The following is a 19,680-nucleotide window of genomic DNA, read 5'->3' on the forward strand; positions in this document are numbered from 1 at the left end:
CGCCGCAAATGGAACAGCGGCATTTCCATGAACTATCGACAACTCCACATGAGTGCTTGTGTGTGCTGTAAAACTGTCAAAAATGTTGAAAAACCCTTCCGAAAAGCGAACAAACCCGCGGGATAGCGGAAAGCTACGGGTGGGGCCGCAGAGCAAACATAAAATTAGAACTATGTTGTAGCCCCGCTGATATAACGTTGGTCTCGCTTTTTCTTGTGATGCCAGGTTTTGGTTTCGAATGTAAGTCGACCCCCCCACTTCAGATATTCAAATTTTAAGAAAGAATTTGACTTAAAATCGTGTAAATACGGTACGTCACGGGCCCTACCTTCGTTTTTTTTTCCTCGCTTTTTTCTGTGTGGCACACGTCTGCTGACAGTGCTACATGCAAGGTGTTGCATTGGTCTCATTTCGCACAGCATGCAAATTTGCATGCTGTGCACGAGAACAGCCGACAAGCAGTATAAGTCAGTGCTACATGAATACTGATGCAGACACAAGCGGTTCAAGCACGCAGGAACATGGTAGAAAATTATGTACGTTTGTTGTCTGTGCACGTCACTGCACGATGTGGGAAGAAGTAGACAAAACGGAAGTACATGTCTCTTGCTGCATTATGAAGTAACACCAGAATGTGCAGGCATTCGGTTTGTTTGTTTTATTATTTCTGTAAACATTAATTCGTCTATTGAAGGAACAGATTACACAAATAACAAATCTTGCCTTGAATAACTCTCGAAGTCACGTGTCACTACGAGTGACGTCACAGCAGTGTGATGTACATAAGTGCACTTGTGCAATATCCGTCGATTCTCCGGCTGTGAGCGCGGCGCCCGTGAGAAGAACGACAAACGATGCTCGGTTTGAAATTTCGGTTCTTTCCACGGTGTGAAGCGATGTAATACTTAGCAGACACGATCATTAGCATGCATTGTATGCATGGTGCTTGTTGGCTCAAGATTGCCAGACCTTATGAGGGGCCCTTTATATGATCAGCTGCTCCAATTGTTGTAATGTTGCATCAACCCAGAAAACCATTCCGCACTTGGCATGTTTTGAGTTGATTGCATTTAGTCGAGTCGGTTGGTCGGTCAGATTACCGTATTTAATATATTACAATGCAAGGGTGCAGTTGGGGAAGCCAAGAAATTAAACTTAATGTGTGCACACCCATAAGGCGATATAGAGCAGCCGAGGGATTATTAGGACTCAGTGCAGATTGTCCAAAATACTGCATTACTAGCACAGCTAAAACACAAAATAGCAAAATAGTGGCCGTAAAATAGGAGCAAAGGGAGCTTCAAAACCCGCAGGGCCGGTTATATACGAATTTTGCTTTTATCTGTGGCTTCATGGCAGTGCGAATTTCACATGATAATGTAGCATTACAGCAGCGTGCTCCTTGCTGCCGTGAAACCACATCTAGAGGCAGAATTTACATATAGCCCACACTCTGCCTTTACTGCACCTTGCCCTTGAGGCGGAGTGTGACTTATATTTGAATGAATACAATACTTTGCTGAGTATGGGTGGAATTGATGCTTCATACCATGACTCTGGGTCAACAGGGATCTAATAAAAATGAGAAGCCGAAATCCTTAAGGAATCAGTGTGTTTGTAGACATACAATGATATGTAAGAGTGGCTGGTTCCGGAGAAGAAACTATGGTTACAATTGTGCACTGTGTGCGTACCTGTGTCTTGTGTTCATGTACTTGCTTGCACTGCTGTAACACCTTATAACTGTCAACACTGTTTTGCAATTCCTTTAAGGAATCCCGGCTAAAAGCAGATTATGACGGCCAGACTGTTTGGAAACTGCAACTGTGGAGGCTGTTGAATGTTTTTGCTTTGGCATTTTCAGCATCCTTCGAAGATGCTAACAATTTCTTCTACATAACATCAATGGCTGTCAAGTGGCTTGGGATCTTTCAGCTGAACAATCATTCAACGCATGGACTTCTGATGTATTATGTGGCTATCAGTGGCAGTATTGTGTGTCGGGGAAATTGTTCGGGGCAGGCAAATGCATGCTGTTTCACTGTTTAAGATCTTCTGTATTCGCGTACTGTGTGGCCGGTACCTTTTCATTTTCTGCTTGTTGCTGTGAGAATGAAGCGTCAGTCTTTGTTGTTAAAGGAGTGCTAACATATTTTTGACTTGGCCTTTTTTTTTAAATAATAAATGATGGTGCAATCCCTCTAAACCCTAGTAAATATGCTGGCAAGCTTGGGAGCAACATGAATAATATAATACTTGTTTCTACAATCCAGTTTAGGTCTTGGTACCTGAGAGTTGGATGAGTCATGATGTCGCAATAAATTGATTCTCTGTTCCTGCGATTGCTGTGGTTGACAAGCATGAGCACAGCCAGAAGAATGTGCAGCGTACTGCTCCTTATTCTTTTATAAGCAATGTCATCATACCTAGCCTTATTGCTTCGCAATGTCAGTAAATTTTGCTGTTTGTCATGACATCGTGATAATGCCGGAGACACCAGAGGTGGCTTGCACGAACATTTAATTCGGAAAATAATAACGAAGTTAAGAATGTGTTCTAATGCAGACTAGGAGTTTTCCAGGGGTCATTTAATAATGCATTCTTAAATTCGTTATTATTTTCGTTATTAAATGTTCGTGCAAGCCGTCTCAGGTGTGGTACTTCGAGAGCAATTTTAGTATTGATTTTAAATACCTTGTAACTGTTTCCTAATATTCGTATTCGCTGATGGCAATCTCACGAGTGAAAATGAGTTGTGCAGTTTCTACAACTTCAAAAATATGTGTCAGTGCTTTTGTAAAATAAGACACCATTCTCTGTCAATTTCAAAATACTACAATCACTTGTTTTCTTCCATCAGGGCTCACGTCCAACGACCAAAAGGGCATTTGTCGTGCATACTGGTAAGCCCATTTTTCCCCACATTTTTATTGTATGTACAGCCGAATTTTACTATAATGAATTATAAGATATCAATGAAGTAAATACAGTAGAACCTCATTCATACATTTCAGAAGAAAGTGTGAGGAAAAACATAGTAACCGCAAGAACGTACAATCTGAAGTCACTAAAAAATTTGGCAGACTTGATTGTAGTTGACATTTACCTAAGGCGAAGTATTCCCTGAATCATTGCGACACGAGACATTGATGCACGCTGTGCTGGTGGGGCCCAAGCGATCCGAGATTCATTGTCGTTTTTGCAGCTTCGGCAAGCTTACGTTTGTGCTCCTCAAATTTGGCCTGCATCAGCAGCCTTTTTGGCCAAGGAATTTTTGTGGTAAGCTTGGACGTGCTCATTCGGTGTGAATCGTTGCAGCACGAGATGCCGATGCATGTCGAGCTAGTGAGGCCGGAGCAGCTTGACGCGAGCATTGTTGTTTTTCTATGGTGTGACGGTCCGAAATGAAATCAAGCTGGTGGGCTTTGCCGGAATACAATGCAGCCAGAGTGAGGCATGATGCTCACTATGTGCCACCTGCAGCAGGGAATGGTGGTGAGTGATAGTGCATTTGGGTAAGCAGGAAAAGGCGGCATATTTGAGTTATCGCCTATTGAAAGCATGCAGTACACTTCCAACAGCTCTAAACCTCGTGCACTGTGACACAAAGAGGCGAAGATGCTTATCACAGTAGGGTTGGCGGCAATAGCTGTGAATGCGACGTGTAATGATCAGCGAGGCAGTTTACTGCTATAGGAATAGGAAACTGAGTGCACACCAGCATTTTCGCATGACACGGGTGGGCAAGCACTGTGGGGTAGCTGTGGTGGCAGCTACACCACATCATGCGATCGCAATTTGTCAGTGTACTGAACATTAGTGCCAAAAGATTGTTTTCTGGGAACCTATCAACCGGCAAGAAAAGGGTAACTGTGTGGCGATTGGCAGCCTTTAATGGCCCCAGACGTTTTAAGTCCGTCTTCTATCTAATGTATCCTCTTATGCCAACGCAGTGTACCAAGTTGTCTGCCAGCTTGGGCCACTGCATGTGTGCTCGTGGTGGTTCCATCATCACTCAAGCTTTGTCGTCTGACTCTCGTCGTGACTTCATCATGCCTTCTATACCGACCCAGTGGCCCAATTTCTAAATGGCTTGGTCCACTGTGTATGTGCTCGTAATTGTTGCATTGTCGTCATTCCAGCTTTGTCATGCGACTTCTATCGCTATCGTATCATTCTTGCCCTGCTATCGTCATCAGACAGTTGTCATGCATTCCTAGTCATACCATCATCATGATTCCGTCAGGGCTTTTCCATCGTCGTCACTCCAGCTTCATCCAACTTTCATCATGTCGTTGTTGCACAATTGTTATCATACAGTCATCGTGATGCCGTCTTCCTCTTACGCTTGTTGTCATCCCATTGTTTTCATACAATTGTCATGCCATCATTGTCATTGCCTTCTCATGACACAGTCGCCATCATGCGCTCATTGTCATAGGCTCGTCGTGATGCTGTCGTGGTCCTTCCATCTTCGACAATTTAACTTCGCAGTCTGACTTTTGTCATGCAGTCATCAAACAATCGTCATCATACCATTGTAATAGTGTCGTTCACATTATTACGCTATCGTTGTACCATTGTTATCACTTAAGAGACGTCCCATTGTCGTCATACATCAATGATGTCCAAGGCATTTGTTATTTTGGACTCTTGAAGGCACATGCAACACTGTCATTGAGCAGTAAGCGACGTGCACTGGGCACTGTAGGTGTGGTGATCACTCTATGTAGCTGGACAGTCTCGAGTTACTGCTGGTCATTCACACGTTATCACTTTCCTGTCCGCGCCTATTCCCATTGATAACCTGCTATCGATGGTTGCAAATCGAACATTTTTTGTGCCATTTTTAGAACCAGCTTCGTGACGAGATGCGATTAACGCTTCGTCCTTCGAATATGGGAGGTAGCGGGTTCAAACACATTGCCGTGTAAATTGTGCACCCACTACCGGTGAAACCGTGATTACGTGCAGATGTACATGGCTCCTCCGCATGGAGCGCGTATTTAGCCGCACGGTGAACTAGCCCTGGAGGTAGTTGGTTGGTTGCCATTTTTAGAGTGCTCTCGGACAGCTAGCAGCATTTATTGCGTTATTTAGGAACTATTTAGTGAGTTTTGGTTTTCTTTTTTCCACTGCGTGCGAATTTTGAAGGCGCCTCCGGAGAAGGGACGTGGTGGGGCCGATAAGCACTCGCAGTTTCCAAGATGCATCGTGCGCCGCTCATGCATGGAAACATTGCATTTCTACCAATTGTAATGCATCTGCATGCAAGGTTTTGTACTTCGGAAGCAGCGCTGATGCTGAAGACAGCTTTGGCTTGTCAGATTTCATAACGCAGTTTCGCTTTTTACACTGAACTTCTTCAACGCTGCCATGCATTGATGTAAACATATGCTGCATATTCTAAAGGTCACAGTTCTTACCTGCTGGGTGTTAACACCCTTCACTCTAGATTATTTGCCAGCGGCCATACAGGGAGTCAAGTTTCACAGGAAAAGAAGGCTGGGAGTCGACTTCGGCATTGTGCTTAGAGCTAGTCACTAGGGTTAATTATTTTCCTTTGTATTGCAAGAACTATTTTCCCCTAGAAAGGTATATTCTGGAATATTGCACGGGTCCTTTGCATTGAAAATGTATATTCTGAATTCTTTTTAAAGGTTTTTCAGTGTGAAAGCAACAATGACGTTATTATATCTTCCTTCTTTTCTAAAAGGTACATTTGTTCAAATTCTTTTTAATAAACATGTTGTTTGGAACTAGCACTTTTGGAAAGAATATTTCTTTCTCTTAGATTTGATACTATACACTTTAGTATCAAGCCTGCTCTGTAATTGAAAGAAAGCTTTTACTAGACCACACAAGAGCTGCTGCTTCTCCCGCGGGCAGGAAGGCGTTAATTGCTTATGAGCTGAGTACTTAAAAGTGATGGCCTCCTGTCAAGAGCAGCTTCAGGATTTTTGTGCCCCGATCACATACTGCGATGACCAGCGAGACCTCTCTTCGACACTGCTGATTCGTCCCTACAGGTAGCTGTTATTCTGCCACTATTTTATTACAAAAATGCTTAATGCTCATCTGCTTTTGCAGTTGCAACTTCCAATGAAAAGAGGAGCATTCCTGGCTTCTCATACACAAGCGAATTTGACCGTTTTTGCAATGAATTGGAACTAATTTTACCGGCACAACTTGTGCATGATGCTTCTGAAGAAATTCCGCCATGGTGTTTTCAAGTTCATTATGAACAGTGTAGCTGCTGCAGAATTACTTTTTCAGTCACAATCAACAGTTAACGTCGTTTCATTTTCTGTTCCCGAGAATCTGCCGCTGTTGCTTAGTGGCCATGGTGTTGGGCTGCTAAGCACGAGGTCGTGGGATCGAATCCCGGCCACGGTGGCAGCATTCCGATGGGGGCAACATGCGAAAACACCTGTGTACTTAGGTTTAGGTACACGTTAAGGAACTCCAGGTGGTCTAAATTTCCGAGTCCCCCACTACGGCGTGTCTCATAATCAGATCGTGGTTTTGGCACATAAAACCCCATAATTTTCTTTTTGTTCCCGAGAGCACTAAAGCGATGCAGTGTCAGCATGCTCCCGTTTACTTATATGTATTATTATCTCGTACTGTTTTCTATTGTACAGCTTTAAAGTCAAGCCAGAACTTGCAGTTTTGCACTCTGAGACAGTAGTAAAGCACTGTCAGTAGTAAGCACTCATTTACTGCTAGTAAATGAATTCAGGACTGTAGGAATCGCTGAAGAGTGCCGTCCTTCTTTTTCTCATTCTGGTAAGACAGCATTTGAAGTTGTGCCAAGAACCTCTATATAAAGTGAGGGGGTACATTTCACTAAACTTACTCAACCTATATTCCAGTTATTATGGTCGCTTGCAAATTTGTCTCATTGTTATTGCACGCTTGAGCACATTCTTAGTCCTTACGCTTCGCTGCTCTGTAACGATATACATCCATTGTAGTTTGGCAAGTACGCAAGGCAACAAAAGCATATGTGATAACTAGGGTTCAGCATTCTTGATTCGCAGAATTCAGCATACCTTTAGAGCACAGCTCATAGGCGCCCGTTCATGTGGCAAGCGAATGCGGAGTGCATTGGGGATGAAAGACGCAAGGAGGAAGGTGGAGAAAGAGAGTGCAGCAGAACCATGAGGTGGAAAGCGGAGGGTATCTCGAAAGCATGAGAAGAAAAGCATAGTGCGGCGACAATGGCTACGAGATGGCGTCAGAGTAGCGCGCGTCATCTGGAAGGTCGGTCTGTGGCGGCTGCTGTAAATCATGCCCACGTGTCACCCACGCGCTGCCTCTCACGATCTCCATATTAGCAAGGCAGTTGTGCCACACTTTGCTCCATTTGCAATGTGCTGCAAGAGACAGATTGTCCGTTCCAGCCAATATCTCGCAAAATGAAAACACATACAGGGGCCATATTCTGAAATGTTCACCTTCTGCGAAAGTTTCGCTGCCGCAATATTCACATTCAATAAATCAAGCAACTGCTTACCCGTGACGTCAGCGTGCACTACCAACATGCACTGTTGAACGCTTCACATTGCATGAGAGAGCGCACCGTGCGAGTGCAGAGTGGCTCGGGTGTGTTGTTTTCGAGTGTAGTGGCCGCAGTACGGGTACTGCACACTGACTACGGTTGGTTACGGCCACTTTAGGTAAAATAAGTTGAATAAAGAAGTGTGAAATGTTTTATTTTAAATGAATCAACAATTATCACTGCAAAACAACGCGCGTAAGACGCCACCAAGAAGACTACTATAAACTACCACTTATCTTATCTCTAGTACATTCCACCACCAACCGAATGCCAAAAGACGCCAAAGGACGTGCTTGTTTGTTCAATTTATGGCAAGAGCACCCATTGACACCATAATGTTGAAATGATGTACGCCGGAACTACTAGATGGCGCTGTTTATTTTCCAGTTTTGCTAAAACAGCCAATCAAGGTGCGCCGTTGGCAGAGGCGTGGCCAAGGCGATAGTTTCGCGGAAGGCGAACGTTTCAGGATACGGGCCCAGAGCTGTTCTCAAATTTAGCATTAGGGAGTATCGTAACTGTTGGTGAATTTTTTTTTATTATTTCCAACAGAAAATTAATCTTTTTTTTCTTGGAAAGCATATTTAGCGCCAGCGATCGAGGACAGAAGGGAGGCGACACCACAGTGCACTATTTCAGCATTGCCATTTGTTGGGCGTGTTGGTAAACTGACTTAGAAAGCTTATTTATGCTTTCCAAGTCTGTTTACTAACACGCCCAACAAATGGCAGTGCTTTTTTTTTTTTCATGCTTAATTTTTCATGTCAAGCTCACTGCCCCCCCGTCCCCCTGTGAACATTTGTTTGACTAATTTTGCAGACAGTAGAACATGCTATGTGACTACAGCTTCTGCTCTTCAACACTGTAGTTGTAGCTGTGTAACCAATACATAAAATAACAAAGTTTCCGAGGAGCAGTCTAGCAAGGGCACAGCGCTATATGACCATGTGACTATGCAGGATTTCACAGTGAGGTGCATTTGATATCCAAACACAAATAGAATGAGACTTTATTTGAAACATTATGCAGGTAATAGCTTTATCGAATAACTATGAAAGAAATGACTACGGATATAGAAAATTGTGGTAGTATCGGTGAACTTGTTCATCCACCATAATTACAGCAGCGCAAAGATTGCAGCGAACTAGAAGCTCCCACGACTCTGCATACCCCCCACTTCCCATTATTCTTTTTTGTTGCATTGCTGGCAAAACGGACACAGATAACAAATAAATTAGAGATCATGTCATCATCATCACATGCAGTGCTGGGTAGTACCAAAGATACATGTATCTTAGATACTATCTTGGATACTCTTTGGGTATCTCGTATCTTTATCATGATATGTCCGCAAGACGTGCATCAGCATCTGTATTTCCGATGTATTGAAAAAATGTATCTTGTATCTTAAGATACAAGATACTGCTATCACAACATCACCGTGCGAAACTATAGACGTTGGCTTAACTCCGTTTCTCAAGCTGATACTGCTGCCGCTAAGCCACCTGAATAAATGAATATATCGCTAACGAATGCTTTACACCAGCAGACAAGTAGAATATGAAAGGTCATTTCAACTTCGTGTTTTCTGCATACACAATACGTCATAAAAAATATCACTACCAGTGTTGTTGTTGCTCTGCACCTGTCTAGTGATCCGGTATTGCGTAAACGGCAATACATTTATGGACAACATAAAACTCTGTGGTGATATTTACACCATCGTGCAGAGGCTTCTTATTGAGGTTCATGGCATGCTAGCTGGTCGGCAAGCAGAGCAGCAACTCCCATCACAAAAGTGACAAGCAAAACCGCTGACAGCGCAGCATATGAAAAACTGTCACGATAAGCAGCTATAGCAGCCCCAATAAATTGTTTCGGAATGAAAATGTATGTTGAGCGAGAAAAGCAGACGTTTTGAGATACTAACAGACATTTCATTCAAAATGAAAGAAGGTTGGTCGGAGTTCAGAAATTTTCAAGCGAAAATGTTTGTGCATTTGAATTTGCTGCTATATTAATTATATAGATCTATAATAAGAGCTTTGCAAATTTATCGAAGTATCTTGAGGTACAAATGGAAAGTATCTTATCGGATATAATAATTGTGGTAGTACTATCTGGTATTTGTATCTCAACTACTTGTTGCCCGAGTATCTTGTGTCATATCATGGTACAGTTGCGGAGTATCTTTGCCGAGCCCTGATCACGTGTGATGTAAAACGAATTTGTACCAACTTGTCCACTTTTCTCTCCTTATCAGCACGCTTCTCGTTACGCTGTCTTATAGCAAGCATCACGACTGATAAGAGAGTTATCACAAAAGAACTTGCAAAAAAGCAATTTTTTTCTTAGTGCAGTAACTTTGGTTCATGTACTTTTGTTGTTGCCACTCATTCTCACTCTTTCATGGTGTCCTCTTTTTACTTCAGATGCAGACATTGTTGGTGCTGTTAGCAAAAAGCCACGGTCTACTTCCACTGCTGTGTAAGCTTTTCAGGCTTTTTTTTATAGCAAAATGCATTACTCCATTTTAATAATCAAAAAGCAATGTTTGCTTGTGCTGTAAAACTTTGTTGCTGTGTTCCCCTTTCATATGACTTCCCCTTTTGTATGTCCATGGCAAAGAACATTGTGAATGCTACATTCAAGGCAAATGCTTTGAATGATGTGTTAACAGATAGCAGACTTAACGCCGCATACAATTGGTGCGACTCAACTATGTTGTCTGTCAAACTCCATCTCTCTTAATGTTTAGTCCTATACACAAATAGACTGAAATGAGATTGGAAATAGCCTTCTGGGAGTGAAGCTTTGACGTCTTGTTATAGAGAAATGGGTTATAGTGAACTAATGGACTTAACAAAGCAGTTGTAATGCTCCTTAAATTCTTTGTGAACGCAAGCATTCAAAACTAATTTTAACAAAAAAAAAATATTGCTTGGAAGCCACCATAACAAACTTAGTTCAGAATAAAGATTTACTGATAATTCTGCGCCAATTAGGCCAAAATCTGGTGAGATGCAACGCTTCTAGTAACTCGCCTGATTCAGCAGTTCAGTCTTGCACACTTTTAGGCACATAGGCTATGCACCAAACTGGCTGCACTGCCAAGTCTGTGGCTATGGCCTCTGAGATCTGGCGGCACATCAAACCTGCCTTGGTCATGCGCTGAAGGTCTCAAAGGTCATGCAGGGTAGTCTATGCTTGTGTAGTCTATGCCACTGATTCCTGCGTTCTGTGTGCATAACACACTGTGCTTTACTTGAGTGTTGTAGCATTACTATTACTCTAGAATAAGGCGTGAACAGTGGAGAACGATGCATGCTGCATATTGTAACCACAGCAGAAATAAACTCATGCACATGCATAGTGATGTTAGGGGTGTTTTGTTCAGCTCTTGTGTTCTCAGCGATTGTTCAGCTTACAACTTTTCTCGAACATGCCGGCAAAACGTTACAAGGCACTGAATTTGTACAAATATTGTTGCTGGACCCCAGCATAAGGAAAAAGATTTTGTCGTTCAGAGGTGTCCACTTGCGTCTAGTGACGAGTGTTGTACGAAATCAGTGTATAGCATTGCTTTGCCCGTGCACCCTTGAAACCCTGAAAAATGGGGTGAACGGTTTACGGCTATGCTGGGAGAATAAATTGACACACATTTGCTCTTTATTTATTTTCTTAATTATTCATGGAAGGCTGTTGCATCAGTGTCAGCTTACCTGGTATAGAAACTGTGCCCACCCCACCTCCCATAGTCAACGTTAGCCGGGAAAGTGAACAGTGCTAATAGCAAAGTAATGGCTATAGTAAAGTTTTTTGGCTCCCTCCTTCGACATTGTTATGTCAAGGTTTTACTATATGCTGCATTTATTCAATTATAATGCAGTCACGATTCATATCTTGTCTATTAATAATAAAACCTCATTCATAAGGCGAGAAAGGGGCCAAAGAAAGAAAAAAATATACACACTAATATAAGCTGATATAAAGTAGCTGCCGGTTTATTCAGACTTGGCTGGGACTGCCCAATATACTGAATTACTAGCACAGCCAAAATGAAACAGAGGGCAAGGGAGCTTCAACATGTGGAGGCTTGGAGAGGGCGGGGTTCTCTAGGAGATAACAAAATTCGATTGGTGAAAACTTTCCCCTTGAGGTGTGGCTTGACTGCAGCTTGTGCCATGTGTCTGTGAAGCCATACCTCAAGGCAAAATTTGCATATAGCTCGCATTCTACCTTTACTGTTAAAGGGCAACTCCAGCATTTTTTTTTCACCATGTTAGGATATTGTCATTTTCAAATGGCATAGACAGTTCTGTCACTGGTAGGGTGGTTCAATTTGCTTATAATCTCATCGGTAATGCTAAATAACCAATAAAGAGGTATCAAAGCTCAAACGGGTAGCTGCTCCGTGTGACATCTACAATAAGTTGATAATGTCAGATCCTACACTGCCATAATGTAAACATGCAGAATGTGTGCTAAATATGCAGTACATGTGGTGCTAACGCCAAGAAAGTGAAGCTGACTGTGTCTCCTGACAACATGGGGAGCTTTTCCAGCTCTCTCGAACTAGACCGATAATTTCAACAACAATATGTGCACTGAAGGATCGCAGTTTGCTTTTGACCCGCCGCCACCATGTGAGGCAGCTGACGTGCCCCAAGCTTAACACATTGTACTGTGGCAAGACGAAGAGAAGCACTAGTTACCATGTCTGTCAAAACGATTGTTGGTGGTCGTCCTGTAGAAAAAGGAGCCAGTCATCGTTTCTGGGTGAGGTGGCAGTGACAAACACAAGGTGGCCAGTAAAAAGTCATACGTTCATGGGCACAAGTCGGGAATACGCAACCAATCTTCACTATTCATTTTCATGAAAACTAAATGACTTGCAGTTATATACTTTGGCACAGATAATTGGAGTGCGAAATAGAACATAAATTCAAAATTTTATCAAGGTTCATGAACACCTGTATGTCGCTGGAGTTGGCCTTTAAGTTGTTTAATTCTCAATGAGGGCTATATGTGCAAAAATATGGTAATGCCTTACATGCCAAATTAGTTGCTACAATTCGTGCTGTCATTTAATGTCTGGATCACCAGAGATGACGCACTGCAGCCGCCATATTAAAACAGTAACAATCTATCAGCCTGATATATAAGGCGGAGGGTACCTTCAAAGCTAAGGATTCTGGGGGAACAAAACTGGCCTTATATTAGAATAAATAGGATAACTGATGCCTTGGCTTGCATCTGCCTTAGCTTTCATTTCTCCTCGTAAATTATAGGACACAAAAGCTAAAAATTTTAAACTCTAGATATCGCAGCACATATGCCCTCTGTATTGGGCTATGGCCACTGTCATTTCACAGGTATGTGCTGGAGACATGCTCAATAAAAATTTCTTCTTTATTACAGGCATGACAAGCCAGGAGCATCTAAGGACAGCGAGTCTCACGGAAGTAATAGCTCTAAGAAACCAAATGAGAGCTTGCAAAATGGCAAAGATAATGGCCATGCTAGAACAAAGCTAATTCACGCTGCACATACCAAGTCATCATCAGTAGCCTCTGCTAGCATTACCACTGACAATGTGTCCCTGGCATCATCATGCTCAGTGAGACGGGAATGCCATTCAAACTTCTCGGAAGCTCCCATTGACGTAGAAATGCAGCTATGCAACCTGGGCACTGGCAGAAACTCGGAAGAAAGTGGTGAAAATCGATCTGAAAAGGTGCAAGATTGGCTTAAAAAGTGCGATAGCATTCCTCAGAAGAACCCACCTTCAGGACAGGAAAGGTCTGAAGCCCAGGAAAGCTGCAAAGTTCCCGCAGAAAAACAGCTTGGTTCAAACCGCTTCTTCACCATGGCCAATCAAGAATCTAGTGTTTCAGCAAAGAGAAATTCGGTGCTAGACGTTTCAGACACTGACCCATACAAGTTTGTCCCAAGTCAAAAGTCTGTGCAAGCAGCACAGCGCGGTAAGAGGAGACGGCTCCGTGGGAATGGCCGTGCAGCAGGCCTAACGGCAAAGCGTTCATCAAGAAGAAAGTCTGACCATCAAAAGTCTGTGTGTGAGTTTGAGAATTTGAGAGACCTGTTTGCAGAAGAGGAGGCCCAAGAAAAGGATGATGCCCAAGAGCTTGAGATAGAGCTTTTTGTGACGCCAGGTGTCAGGCCCTGTGTTGAGAAAAAGGTTGTCAATCAGAGAAGGTCCCACACAACAGCAAGAAAGCGGCCAAGGAAGATTAAGAGCAACCTACAGCTGAAGCCGTTGGAAGAGCAAGCAGAGGAACTTCAAAGAAAAATTTCAGAAGCTGAAAGCCATGAGCTTGTGATTGTGAAAGCTTTGCCTGGAAATGTGGAGGGCAGGCACACTGAAAAGATCAGGAATGCTAATGCTCTGAAGGATGTTTCCAACCTGAAGGCGCAAGTAGAAAATAAGGTGCAAAATGTCACTGCATCGTCATTGCGTTTGTCTCCAAGTGAAGAAGAGAACCTGCTTCAGCAACCTCCTCCCGAGGTTGATGAGCCAATTACTTGCCAAGCAGGAAAGACCAGCACGATACCGCACTTGAAAACGCGTGTTGAACCAGCGAAGGAAAAGGATATTGTTGATTTGTGTTCTGATGATGAAGGAAACAGGGTGGAAGCTTCTGAGAAATGCAAAGATTCAGCACCAGAAGGCATACCTGGTGAGGTGAGACCTGATGAGAGTTGCATTCACAATGACACACATAGAAATGCAGCCACCTCTGGTGGATCTTCTGCCGATGTCCTTTGCAGTTTGGGAGGTAAAGGCACCAAACAAAGTGACAGTGCTCCAGATGGACAGTGCCAGGAGGACAATCAGTCAGAGGAGCAAAGTAGTGGTCGTCCACTGTCTCTCAAGGACTTTGAAGGATTGTTCAAGAAGTCAAGCAGGAAAACATTTGACCTCAATGCTAGTACACAGGATTTGGAACCGCTCGGTAGTGGAGCGGTGGACACCCTTGAACTGATGACAGAAGTCTGCAATAGCCTGAAGCAGGTTCCGGCTAGTGAACCAGATATAGCCCCAGTGTATGATGAGCCACAATCTACAGTCATACACACCAACCGTGATGCAGACCCGCAAGTCAGTATACCACAAGTGAGAGATACAATGTTACCTCATGAAAACAACAAAGTAGACCGGTATTCTTGCTCTAGTAACAGCGCACACATGAGCAAAAATGACAGACACTCATCTTTGAGTTCCACCAGTTGTCCTGCTTCAATAGTTACTCCTGTTGTTGAACCAGGTGCCAAGGATGGTAGTGAGGATTCATGTCACGTGACTAATACTGAATCAGCTTGTCCAGCATGTAATGCGCACCTCTCTTTAGTATGTGTGGATGGCATCATCAAAGTAATACTCAAAGGGCAGCCACAAAAGCCAGCCCTCGTAGAAGTAGGAATGTGCACCGAAAGGCCTTTTACAAAGGTCATCATTTGTAGAGAGGCTGTGACTCAAACTGAGAGCTCTGATATTAAGGAACTTGATCCTGGAAGCTTCAGTGATAGTTCCTCAAGTTTGCCATCACCTCACCTGTCGTCGATAGCACCTGATGCCATGCAAGCACAAACTGCAGTGATTGAAAATGGTGCAACTGGCAAAGTGCTTCATAACACTAAGGATGGCTCTGTTTCAAACACTTCAATCCACTGTAACAACAGTTCTGCAAGCGCCGCCTGTAGTGTCCTTGAGGAAGAGCCAGTCATGCTTGGTTTTGTGCAACATACAACACCAGCAGTTGAGGTTGCAATGCTGAAAACTTCGAAAGAAAGTGTGGACTCCCACCATGCTAATAAGCAGATTCAAGGCACAGAAATACTATGCGAAAATACGGAAGATCAGGCAGTCCTGACAAGCCGATCTAACCTCTTTCAAGCATCACAGTTTGGGCTGAAGACAATTGTCGAGGACACTGAAGAGATGGACACCACCCCATCGATAGAATCAAAGAATATTGACAAACTCCCAAGCAGCAGTAGACCTTTGCTAAGCGAAGATAATCCCCCCAAATGTGATTGGCACGAAAACAGGGAAAATCAGAGTCAGCTTCAGTGTTCCGCTGAGAAGTCCCTGTTAAAGAGCCAAAATGAAGCCTTTTTGAGGCGAGAGGGCACGAAACTTCCAGAGCTTGGACGCAAATGTTCAGGTAGTGGTCTCCCTTCATGCCACCCAAAAAGAGTGCTACCTCAATATAAACAGAGCATAGGCTGCAGTTCCAAACATGATGAAATGGAGACAGGCAATAACGACATCAATTCTTGTAGTGGAGAAGAATGCTTTCCATCATACAAGCGTAGGCAACACAGCATGCAAGAGGAGCGTCGTGACCCTGAGGCATTGCCTACTGAAAACACCTGCCACCAGCCTGCACCTACCATGCATTCGTCTGGTGTCGCTAGTGGACCAGTGGCGGAAGCAAAGTTTGACCAAGACCTAAGCAGTTCTGTGACGCCTTCATTTGCAACAGCCTGCGATGAATCCGATGTGCAGAAGGCCTCTTCGCTTCATGCACATGGTACGTGTTCCCCTGAAAATGTTGTTGCCAGTGGTGGTCTCGGAGTAGTTGCCCCAAACCAAGACGACGGCCACACTTCGGAGGAGTCTTCACCATGGTCTTCTCCAATTCTCATCAGAAGGGCAGCTCCGCGAAGTGTCAGGAACAGTGCAAGAAAGGCCTTGGTGTCCAGTGACACGACCTCTCGAGAAGAGACTCCTGACTCCTGCGAAATCATCGAGGCATCTTCCAAAGCTGATTCAGGGCGTAAGTCATCCAGGCAGGTGCCTAGTATGGCCGTGGAAAGTGACAGCGACAGTGATCCTGTGACAGAATCGGAGGCCGAAGAGCTCCTGAGGCGTGCAGTGCAGGAAGACAACAGCGAAGAAGCTGCTGTCATTTTTGCTAAGCGAGCTGTTGCACCTCTTGAAGTCGGTAAAAAGCCACGTGCACCAGTGCCGCAAATGTTAAAGAGGCCTTCCTTGTCTCCAGAAAAGCTCCACAACATCAGGCGACCCACTGAGCAATCGGGAACACCTTCGCAAGGTGCGTGAAAAAAAGCTGTTAAACTCAAAATGTACCCTTGTTCATCAAACAGCGTAAAAGGGGTGCTGAAAAATTCTCAACTTTACTATTTTATGAAATATCTTTAACATGCATTTAGGAATGGCGTCTGAATGTACACTATATATGCCAATCAAGATGTAAATTGGTCATTGTGTTGTCTGAATATTTTTTTCTTGCAGAAATTAATTCTGACAGATATTCACCATTATACACGCTGTAAACATTAATTTATGAGTGCTTATTATATATGACTTTGTTCCAAATTTCAATGGGGATGGTTTCATAGTGAACCTATTGGCAAGGCTGGTGTATCAGCCCACAGAAGTGCTGAGCCATGTTTTTTGCACTGTGCCAGATCCCAGCTAAATCAATAGCTGAGCCCATTTTTTTTTTAACTTTTGGAGAACACCATTTTCAAACTTAAATCTTTAAACTCTTTATTACTTTGAACTGATCACAAGTTTGTTGGTTAACAACACCAAAACCAGCTTTAGGCTTGTGTGCTGTGGGCATTCTCCAGTACTTTGGTAGAGGTTACTAGTTTGTCAGTTCCTTTTAACCACTGTGAACATGAATTACATCATACTGTTCTGGCTATATCTTGTGTAGCCATCATTTCTGTTGTGACAGTTCTGAAAATGGGTATATGTGCATAGATATTGTAGGTCATAGTTATGCAATGATGTATCAAGAGCCACAACGTAGGTGTTGTTCCCCCTCTTGACTTTCTCTTTCCCAATGGCACTAAGTGCATACTGTATTTACTGGAGATGTGAAATTTCATGAAATTTTGAGGGGCGCGAAAGAAACTTTCTTTCAGAAAAATACGAAAAATTGAAAATAAGAATACGATCGCGCACAGAGCTATGAAAAACCCAACACATTTTAACACTGAAAAGAATATAATTGTTAAATTATTGCACCGTAAAAGTCCCAGCAGAGCTTCCGGGTTCAAAATCTAGGCACGATTTCACGTGAATGCATTTATTTCACATCAAAGTGTCAAGACCGACATTAGTGTCAATCTGCATTCGATTAATTTCCACTCCACATGTCAACACTTCACTGTAGTGGACAAAGCCTTCTGGACGTTGAGGTTTGAGTGCACGTACACTAGTTTTTGCAGGCGATCCGTTGCGAGTCTGTTGTGTAGCTTGGTGTGCACATTTCCACACTCTGACCAGTTTCTTTCACAGGCTGCAGAGAAAGGGGGAATCTGCAGTATGCGACAGGCCAGAGCGCTCAAGGGCGGTCTTTTCACTATGTCTCTATTGTCGTCCCTTCCTTATGTTTCAGGCTGTTGTGTAAGTTGCAATCAATCAACTAGCCCCGCAAGCAACTATACTTAAGGGTTGGTTGAAGCAAAGTCCTTTCGACCATGTGGATGGATCCAGGTGCTTCACAGGCTCCCAAACTCCATCTTTTGACCAAATTACCTTGCAGATTCTGTATACTGCGACGTTACTCAGAAGTTTCCCGACGTCCAGTGAGAGGTGCTCTGCCTGTAGGGAAATCCAGTCAAACGTGAGCACGGTCTGCACATCACCAAGGTTCTTGTCACGATACCTTGGGTCTAATAGATCAGCAGCGATGGGAATGGGTCGCACACAAAACTGCTCATGGCCGCTGATTACATGCATTATATGAGCCTGTTCTCCTTGCGTCAAGGACCTAGTTTCCAGCCTCACTGGGATCTCCCCTCTGATGGAATGAGACTTTGAAGACGTCTGACAACAAGGCCTGGTCAGACTCAAGCTTAGTAACTGCTGGGGAGACTGGTGTCACAAAGTCCAAGCAGCTGCGAAAGTCCTTCCAAAACACATCCTCATCCAAGATGACCTGGCGTATCAGTTTGGGCACCTGATATCTTCCACGATTACAGTCGCCTGCAATGCTTCCTTGTTGTTGAGAAGACTTTGCAACGAGAGGGTGACAATGCCCAATCTTGTCTTGCTAGCCAATTTGAGCGTTGTAAGATTTCCTTTACCGTTTCTTGACTCCTGTTTTTGTTGGAGCGCAGCAGCAACTATGCGAGTGCATTTCACATATTTGATTATTTTCATGGACATCTCATAAATTTCTTCAAAAGCTTTCAGGTGCCTAAGATCGTTGAGGAGCAGGTTCAGCCCATGTGCTGCACATGCATTGATTGCAATGTGTGGAAATTTGTCAACAACTTTCTGGCATGCTGCCTGCATGTTACTCACATTGTCGGTGACTAGGGCAACTACCGTGTGTGGTTGCAGAGAGACAGTGATGTTAGAGATCTCATTGCTGATGTAGGCCGCAGTGTTCCGATTAGTGCCTGTTTCAACCGATTTGTAGAACACAGGCTTTGGTGTAGCGTTAACATAATTCATGATTGAATCTCTGCAGATGTTGGTCCATCCATCAGTGAATACGGTAAGGCACGTCGTATTCATCAGTCTCCTGCACATCAGTTTTGTACGTTCATACTCAACGTCAAGCAGGTGGCCACTCGAAACGTAACAGCTAGGTGGAGTGTATGAAGGTTGAAGCATCTTGAAAGCAGCAAGCCAGCGCTCGTTTTCCGCTAAAGAGAACAACATGTTCGTCACATACACAGCCCTAGCCAAAGCTTCATCAATTTTTTGTTGCATTCCAGGTGTGATTTTGTTAAAAGAAGAGAGACATGTGGATTTTTTAAATGAGATAGCTTCCACTGAGATACCGGAACTTTGGTACTCACTTGATGAAGCCGCCGCCGAGCTCCAAGATTGTTTGTTTTCGGATGGAATGTCGTGCAGCTCCTTCACCTCTTATGGGCACTTTTTGCAGGACAACAGATGTTTCGTAAGGTTTGTAGCTTTATGGAAACCAGGCGATGCATCACAGTACTTGCAGAATGCTTGCAGCTCTTTCCCCCTGTAGGCAAGTCACACACATCAGAATGTTTCCAAACGTGCGACCGCAGACAAACCATTTCGGAAACTTAGCTATATATGCTATGGTGAAGTACTGGTGAATATTGTTACGCGAAGGATGAGTCAGTAA

The 19,680-nt window shown here is 43.6% G+C and overlaps 1 protein-coding gene across 2 annotated transcripts in view; it reads left to right on the plus strand.

The window, feature by feature from the left end:
• Positions 1-19,680, plus strand: part of LOC126540717 (uncharacterized) — a 69,172-nt gene that overhangs the window by 15,443 nt on the left and 34,049 nt on the right. For both annotated transcript variants that reach the window (XM_055076245.2, XM_050187562.3), the window contains 3 exons: positions 2,861-2,903; positions 9,997-10,051; positions 12,986-16,644. In XM_055076245.2, coding sequence (XP_054932220.2) covers positions 2,861-2,903; positions 9,997-10,051; positions 12,986-16,644 — 3,757 coding nt within the window. The remainder of the gene's footprint in view (positions 1-2,860; positions 2,904-9,996; positions 10,052-12,985; positions 16,645-19,680) is intronic.

The sequence above is a fragment of the Dermacentor andersoni genome, chromosome 2 (assembly GCF_023375885.2).
Source record: "Dermacentor andersoni chromosome 2, qqDerAnde1_hic_scaffold, whole genome shotgun sequence".
NCBI lineage: Eukaryota > Metazoa > Arthropoda > Arachnida > Ixodida > Ixodidae > Dermacentor > Dermacentor andersoni.